The 8,753-nt window shown below is 43.8% G+C and overlaps 1 protein-coding gene across 1 annotated transcript; it reads left to right on the plus strand.

The window, feature by feature from the left end:
• Positions 1 to 3,074: 3,074 nt before the first annotated feature.
• On the plus strand, positions 3,075 to 8,300 carry LOC107390152 (tubulin alpha chain). Its single transcript, XM_015966710.3, has 4 exons — positions 3,075 to 3,419; positions 5,948 to 6,170; positions 6,356 to 6,504; positions 6,670 to 8,300. Exons 1-4 carry the CDS (start codon positions 3,417 to 3,419, stop codon positions 7,642 to 7,644), a joined length of 1,350 nt encoding a protein of 449 aa, XP_015822196.1. The 5' UTR covers positions 3,075 to 3,416; the 3' UTR covers positions 7,645 to 8,300.
• The last annotated feature ends 453 nt before the right edge of the window (positions 8,301 to 8,753 follow it).

An 8,753-nucleotide genomic window follows, 5' to 3' on the forward strand; every position in this document is an offset into this window, starting at 1 on the left:
AAGTGACTGGCCTGGGGCACCTCATTTTCAATGACCTGGACACGCCACTGATTTTCTGGATGAGGAGATGCAGGCTGTAGTTTTCGAAATTTGTTTAAATGTTTGTCGTTTAAATAATTTGAAATATAGGAAAATATTCCATGCAAAAGTTTTTATTTTACATAACTTTCATTAAGTTCTTGTCATAGTTGCATAGCTCAAACCATTTGTCAATTACCAAACTGACCCAGCATTTATTTGTTTAAAGGTGAGGGTGCACCATTTAATCTGTAACACCTGCCTTCAGTAGCTCTCTGAGGAGTTAAAGCACAGGGGTCACAAAACTTTTACTGGAAATTTCAGCAAACTCATATTTTTAACTAAAGGTCTCTTTGTAAATTAAAATTATTTCTTGTCATCAAATCTAGAAACTTATAGTTTGTGCTGAACGAAGGCTAAGCATAAATAACGAGGGTTGCATACAAAATGTTGAATCCACTAGTGGTGACAAATATGACATCTTTACTGCAGGACATCAAGAAAGAAAGAAAGAAAGAAAGAAAGAAAGAAAGAAAGAAAGCAAGAAAGAAAGCAAGAAAGAAAGAAAGAAAGAAAGAAAGAAAGAAAGAAAGAAAGAAAGAAAGAAAGAAAGAAAGAAAGAAAGAAAGAAAGAAAGAGAAAAAAACTCAATGTGTAGCAATTCTGACCCCTGGTGTTCAAAATGTGGAAGTATCAGTAAAAATTAGACACTCCACAAGGAAACTGGAAGAAAATTTGACTCCAATAAAACTAGATATTCATCCTGAAAAATGACTGCTCCACCTTTAACAGTAAATGGCCTGTATTTGATATAGGGCCTTCTTGAGTCCTGGAACCCCCCAAGGTTCTTTACCATACACCCAGTCATTCACCTATTCACACCCTGATGGTAATGAGTTACATTGTGTCCACAGCTGCCCTGGAGCTCACTGACAGAGGAAAGTTTGGTGTACACAGATGCATCCAGTGCCTCTGGACACTACAAGCAGGCAAGTTGTGACAGACTGAAGGGGATTTGAACCTGCAACCTTCCAATTACAGGGTGGGCGCTTAGCTCCTGTGCCACCGTCGCCCACTTAAAAGTCACTTTAAAGTTTCAAAATATGGTATATTTCCAGATATTTGTGTTTGTTTAATGGTTTATTTGATTAAGGATGCAACTGAAAATGATGAAGCTGGCCTGAGTCAGTGAAATACAGGTCCTTCTAAAAAAAATTAGCATATTGACATGAGGTTCATTATTGTCTGTAATGCACTGATAAACATTAGACTTTCATATATATTAGATTCATTACACACAACTGAAGTAGTTCAAGCCTTTTATTGTTTCTAATATTGATGATTTTGGCATACAGCTCATGAAAACCCAAAATTCCTATCTCAAAAAATTAGCATATCATGAAAAGGTTCTCTAAATGAGCTATTAACCTAATCATCTGAATCAACTAATTAACTCTAAACACCTGCAAAAGATTCCTGAGGCTTTTAAAAACTCCCAGCCTGGTTCATTACTCAAAACCGCAATCATGGGTAAGACTGCCGACCTGACTGCTGTCCACAAGGCCATCACTGACACCCTCAAGCAAGAGGGTAAGTCACAGAAAGAAATTTCTGAATGAATAGGCTGTTCCCAGAGTGCTGTATCAAGGCACCTTAGTGGGAAGTCTGTGGGAAGGAAAAAGTGTGGCAGAAAACGCTGCACAACCAGAAGAGGTGACCGGACCCTGAGGAAGATTGTGGAGAAGGACCGATTCCAGACCTTGGGGGACCTGCGGAAGCAGTGGACTGAGTCTGGAGTAGAAACATCCAGAGCCACCGTGTACAGGCGTGTGCAGGAAATGGGCTACAGGTGCCGCATTCCCCAGGTCAAGCCACCTTTGAACCAGAAACAGCAGCAGAAGCGCCTGACCTGGGCTACAGAGAAGCAGCACTGGACTGTTGCTCAGTGGTCCAAAGTACTTTTTTCAGATGAAAGCAAATTTTGCACGTCATTCGTAAAGCAAGGTGCCAGAGTCTGGAGGAAGACTGGGCAGAGGGAAATGCCAAAATGCCTGAAGTCCAGTGTCAAGTACCCACAGTCAGTGATGGTCTGGGGTGCCATGTCAGCTGCTGGTGATGGTCCACTGTGTTTTATCAAGGGCAGGGTCAATGCAGGAGATTTTGGAGCACTTCATGCTTCCATCTGCTGAAAACCTTCATGGAGATGAAGATTTAATTTTTCAGCACGACCTGGCACCTGCTCACAGTGCCAAAACCACTGGTAAATGGTTTACTGACCATGGTATTACTGTGCTCAATTGGCCTGCCAACTCTCCTGACCTGAACCCCGTAGAGAACTGTTGGATATTGTGAAGAGAAAGTTGAGAGAAACGAGACCCAACACTCTGGATGAGCTTAAGGCCGCCATGGACGTAATTTTCACTTTAGAAGTGGGGGGGACACGGGGGTGGGGGTATCTTTACTGTATGTTCTAATGGGAAACAGGCTTAAACACAAACGGTTGTTTTCTGCTTGGTCCTAGAGCTCAACCAGTGTCAATTTAATATAAAGTAATATTGTTTTTGGATGGTAAAAAAAGCAGGGGTCAAAACTTCACTTTGGAAAAAGTGGGGGGGACATGTCCCCCCTGTCCCCCCCCAAAATTACGTCCATGAAGGCCGCTATCGAAGCATCCTGGACCTCCATAACACCTCAGCAGTGCCACAGGCTGATTGCCTCCATGCCACGCCGCACTGAAGCAGTCATTTCTGCAAAAGGATTCCCGACAAGTATTGAGTGCATAACTGAACATAATTATTTGAAGGTTGACTTTTTTTTGTATTAAAAACACTTTTCTTTTATTGATCGGATGAAATATGCTAATTTTTGAGATAGGAATTTTGGGTTTTCATGAGCTGTATGCCACAATCATCAATATTAGAAACAATAAAAGGCTCGAACTACTTCAGTTGTGTGTAATAAATCTAATATATATGAACGTCTAATGTTTATCAGTACATTACAGATAACAATGAACTTTATCACAATATGCTAATTTTTTGAGAAGGACCTGTATTATTTGAGTCAATCTAAAACTTAATGACTCACATGAAAATGTCTTTCCTCTCATTCCTTTATTGTTCTCAAGAAAAACGTTTTTATGTCTTAAACAGAAAAAATCAGGTTGTTCTTGTTCTGACAATTACTACAGCTACATAGTTATTAACCTCTTCCAGAAACAGGCCTCTCTGCAAAGTGACAGGTAGGCGTGCCTTGAACTGAAAAGAGCGTAGCAGCTCCTCTCTCACCTGGCAGTTCTCTCTCACCTGGACCACTTTGACAGTTGCCGTGAGAGTCTCAAATTACAACAAAACCCAAAGAAGTTGCCTTGCTAGCAGCAATTCCACCTGGAACCCACAATGGTAAGTCTTATATAAGAGCAGCAGTAATTGAAATGTGCGGTGATGGAGTTGTTCTGAGCTACTCCCAGTATGGCCCCCTGCAGCACGACCATCAGAAGCAGAAATAACTTATTTTGTGACTGACTACAGCTGAGGTGGCTGCTGCATCAGCCACTGCTCTACATCAGACAAAGATGTAGCAACATGGAAAAAAAAACTTTATGCAAATGATGCACCGAATGGCTTTAATTTTTTTTCTGGATTCTTTATTTCTATTAAAGACAAGTGGCACCAAGGCTTATAGCAGCTGTATCCCTGCCCTAACCGAATAATTAATGTGTGAAAATGTCTATAAATGAACTTTTAGACTAAAACTGAAATAAAAAAGTTTTAAAAGTAAGACAGATTCAAACATGGACATTTCCACTGCATGCTTACCCCTGCAGCACTGTTGTAGATGAGAATAAAACAATATGTAAGACCTATGAAGAAAGATATTTTTGCAAGACACTTGTGTTTGCAGATAACATAATATTTAGCAACTTTTCAGCAGTTTCTTGTTGTCTTTTTGTTTTTCTGGATAAACAAAAATAAGGGATGCCCAAACTTGTTTCTGGCAGATTAGTTTTGGTAATCAACAGAACTGGATTCTCAAGTTGGTGTAGTTGCTACTGTCAAACAGGCACACCCTTTTATGCACATTTGCACAGCTTTTATTTCTCTCTTGCTCTGAGCAACGTACTCCTATGTACATGGGGTGAGATCTTTTTTTAAACGTATGCACCGCAGCACAAATTTGAAAAACACAAGTCAACAGTTGTTGTTTAGAACGACAGTCCACCGAAGTTTGAATGAGTCATCCTAAGATAATTTCGTTTTGAATCTCAGGGAAAGCTTGCATTTTGGAGAGAGAAAAAAATGGCTGGGTCCTGACATATTTGATAAAAATGATAATTTGTCACAGATTTTGAAGATTGCTGAATGCCAAGCTGCTCTGTCTGATCACCAAGAAGGAAAAAGTTAGATGACGGACAAACTGGGTGCCACCAAACTCCTGCCACCAAACTCGACACACTCCACACCACGGCTGCGTCTAGAAATTCTGTCCATAAATGTGATGAACAGAACCGGTGACAAAGGGCAGCCCTGGCGGAGTCCAACCCTCACTGGGAACAGGTCCGACTTACTACCGGCTATGCGGACCAAACTCACGCTCCTCTGGTAAAGGGACTGAATGGCCCTTAACAGAAAGCCACCCACCCCATACTCCTGGAGCGTCCCCCACAGGGTGCCCCTGGGGACACGGTCATAAGCCTTCTCCAAATCCACAAAATACATGTGGATTGGTTGGGCAAACTCCCATGCCCCCTCCATCACCCTTGCAAGGGTATAGAGCTGGTCCACAGTTCCACGGCCAGGACGAAAACCACATTGCTCCTCCTCTATCTGAGATTCAACTATCGAGTTTGGTGGCAGGAGAATCTCGTCTCTGCTTTTTGCGGATGATGTGGTCCTCCTAGCTTCATCCAGCTCTGACCTTCAGCTCTTGCTGGGTAGGTTCGCGGCCGAATGTGAAGCGGCTGGGATGAGGATCAGCACCTCCAAATCTGAGACCATGGTTCTCGACCGGAAAAGGGTGGCTTGCCACCTCCGGGTCGGGGGAGAGGTCCTACCTCAAGTGGAGGAGTTTAAGTATCTCGGGGTCTTGTTCACGAGTGAGGGTAGGAGGGATCGGGAGATCGACAGGCGGATTGGTTCGGCGTCTGCAGTGATGCGGACGCTGAGCCGATCTGTCGTGGGGAAGAGGGAGCTGAGCCAGAAAGCCAGGCTCTCGATTTACCGGTCGATCTACGTCCCAATCCTCACCTATGGTCATGAGCTTTGGGTAATGACCGAAAGAACGAGATCGCGGATACAAGCGGCCGAAATGAGTTTCCTCCGTAGGGTGGCCGGGCTCAGCCTTAGAGATAGGGTGAGGAGCTCGGACATTCGGGAGGGACTCGGAGTAGAACCGCTGCTCCTCCGGATCGAAAGGAGCCAGTTGAGGTGGTTTGGGCATCTGGTCAGGATGCCTCCTGGACGCCTCCCCGGGGAGGTGTTTCGGGCATGTCCTGCCGGCAGAAGGCCCCCGGGTCGACTCAGGACACGTTGGAGAGGTTACATCTCCAATCTGGTCCGGGAACGCCTTGGGGTCCTGCCGGAGGAGCTGGTGGACAAGGCCGGGGAGAGGACGGCCTGGAGCTCCCTAGTTGGGATGCTGCCCCCGCGACCCGGACCCGGATAAGCGGAGGAAGACGAGACGAGACGAGACAAACTGGGTGCTCTATTTATGTTTATGTTTATGTTGATTCATTTACCAGCATAACAATAAGGATCCTAACTTTTCTGCTACTACATGAGCTCATAGTCACATGAAATGCTGTGACTTCTGCAACAAATGTGATCAACTTGTGCTTTCTCTCATGGCTGCCAAGTGGCTGAGTTAAACAAAGACTTCTTTGGAATGTGGCAGCTTATAATTTGAGGTCACTTTTCTTCTTTTCTTACAGCGTGAATGCATTTCTATCCACGTGGGCCAGGCTGGTGTCCAGATAGGGAATGCCTGCTGGGAACTTTACTGTCTGGAGCACGGCATTCAGCCAAATGGCCAGATGCCCAGCAAAACGTCAGGGGGGGCCCAAGATTATTCCTTCACCACTTTCTTTAGTGAGACTGGGGCAGGGAAATATGTCCCAAGAACGGTCTTTGTAGATCTGGAGCCATCTGTCATTGGTCAGTAGGATTATTCTGTGGATGATTGTACAATTTAAAATGGTTGCATCTTTCTTTTTGGTTCAGACATATGTAAAGCCATTTCTTAATGTTATTTTTTAATCAGATATAGTCACATGATAAAATACTACCACTTTCTCTTAAAAATACAGTTGGTATTCTTAATGTGTCTCTTGATTTATCAGATCAAGTGAGAACAGGAGCATACGGTCAACTCTTTCATCCAGAACAGCTGATCTCAGGAAAGGAGGATGCTGCTAACAACTACGCCCGAGGTCACTATACCGTTGGCAGGGAGATAATAGACTCTGTCCAAGAAAAGATTCGGAAACTGGTAAAACCTTTTTAAAATGGCCTGCTCAATTTAATGAACCTTTGCTTAAAAAGTTAACAGATATTTTTATGTTCAGTCATCAAGTCTCATTGTGACAATTCCTGCAAAGACACTCATGTACACATCGGGTTTCTCATACAGCATTTATGTACTTTATATCTACAGGCTGATCAATGTACCGGCCTTCAAGGATTCTTTGTTTTCCACTCCTTTGGTGGAGGAACAGGTTCTGGTTTCACTTCTCTTCTCATGGAGAGACTCTCTGTTGATTATGGAAAAAAGTCAAAGCTTGAGTTTGCCATCTACCCAGCTCCTCAGGTTTCTACAGCAGTAGTTGAACCCTACAACTCCATCTTGACCACCCACACCACCTTGGAGCACTCTGACTGTGCCTTCATGGTGGATAATGAGGCCATCTACGATATCTGCCGTAGGAATCTTGATATTGAGAGGCCGACCTACACCAACCTCAACCGTCTCCTGAGCCAGATTGTCTCTTCAATCACCGCTTCACTTCGCTTCCATGGAGCTCTGAATGTTGACCTGACGGAGTTCCAGACCAACTTGGTGCCTTATCCTCGTATCCACTTTCCTTTGGCCACCTATGCTCCAGTCATCTCAGCTGAGAAGGCCTACCACGAGCAGTTGTCTGTGGCTGACATCACCAACGCTTGCTTTGAACCAGCCAATCAGATGGTCAAGTGTGATCCTCGCCGTGGTAAATACATGGCCTGCTGTCTGCTGTATCGTGGTGATGTCGTTCCTAAAGATGTCAACTCGGCTATTGCTGCCATCAAGACCAAACGCAACATCCAGTTTGTGGACTGGTGTCCCACAGGCTTCAAGGCAGGCATCAACTACCAGCCTCCAACTGTGGTTCCTGGTGGAGACCTGGCAAAAGTAAAGAGAGCTTTATGCATGCTTGGAAACACCACAGCCATTGCTGAGGCCTGGACCCGCCTCAACCACAAGTTTGATCTGATGTATGCCAAGAGGGCCTTCGTCCACTGGTATGTTGGAGAGGGAATGGAAGAAGGAGAGTTTTTAGAGGCCAGAGAAGATATGGCTGCTCTGGAGAAAGATTATGAGGAAGTGGGGTTTGACTCATTAGAAGAACAGCAAGATGATGAAGAATATTAAAGTCTGGGGCAAAAAATGTGTTGTTTTTGTCCTGTATCATTGGGTCTTGTGTTGATGATAATTTTCTATATGAAAAAAAAAAAACAAGTACCCACAAAACTGATTTTGTATTGGTTATGGTCAGTAAACTTTTCCAGCACATGCAGAATGACATTCTTGGCTTCACTTAGGCTTAATAGTAAAATGTAATTTAGCAATGACTAAAATTGGAAGGTACATTTGCAAACAGGCACTGACTGGCTCAAAATGAATGTTTTCTTATTGACCATAGATACTCTTAAATGTGTGTAAGTGCAGAGATTATCTTGTTTTCATGTAAAACATTCAGTGGATGTTTGGTGTAAATGGTCTAGCAACAGCTAGAGAACACTGAACTTTTATAGATGATCACTAAAGTTAGTGTTCTGTCATAAAATATGCAGTCTTTCCACAAGTTTTTGTATTCATCTGTATCTATCATGCATTCATAAGTAAAGGTAGGCTGCCTGCAACCAAAAACCCTTGTTTTTGTGATTGTTGGTGACTTTAACATCCACATCGATGATCCCTCTGATCACTTTGCCATGAATTTCTCCAGCCTTATGGACTCCTTCAGCTTTACCCAGCATGTTTCTGGCCCCACACACACCAGGGGACACACTCTAGACCTTGTTTTTACCCCGAGTCTAAATGCTGACATTGTTTGTCCTAAGGACGTTTTCAGATCACCATTGCATTTTCTTTAACTTGTCAGTTTCTGCGTCCCCACCTCCTGCTCGCCGTCTGGTTAGTTCTTGTTTTCTTAATGAGAGCACAGCTAGCAATTTTTCTGCTGCTTTTGATCCACCCTGTTCTTCTGATAATGACCCAGATTCCTTAACTTCTCAGTTTAACGAGCACTGCATCTCCATTCTGAACATCTGTCCTGTCAGAACCACATCAGTTCCTGCAGTGAACCCTACTCCCTAGTTTAATGACAGCCTTCGCAGCCTGAAGTGCCAATGCAGAAAAATTGAGCGCTTGTGGAAGAAAACCCATCTCCACGTCCATCTGCTGCACCTAAAGGATCTTCTGACATCCTTTAACTCTGCAGTCAGAGACGCCAGGGTTTCCTATTTCTCCAACCTGGT

Source organism: Nothobranchius furzeri, chromosome 14, assembly GCF_043380555.1.
Source record: "Nothobranchius furzeri strain GRZ-AD chromosome 14, NfurGRZ-RIMD1, whole genome shotgun sequence".
Classification (NCBI taxonomy): domain Eukaryota; kingdom Metazoa; phylum Chordata; class Actinopteri; order Cyprinodontiformes; family Nothobranchiidae; genus Nothobranchius; species Nothobranchius furzeri.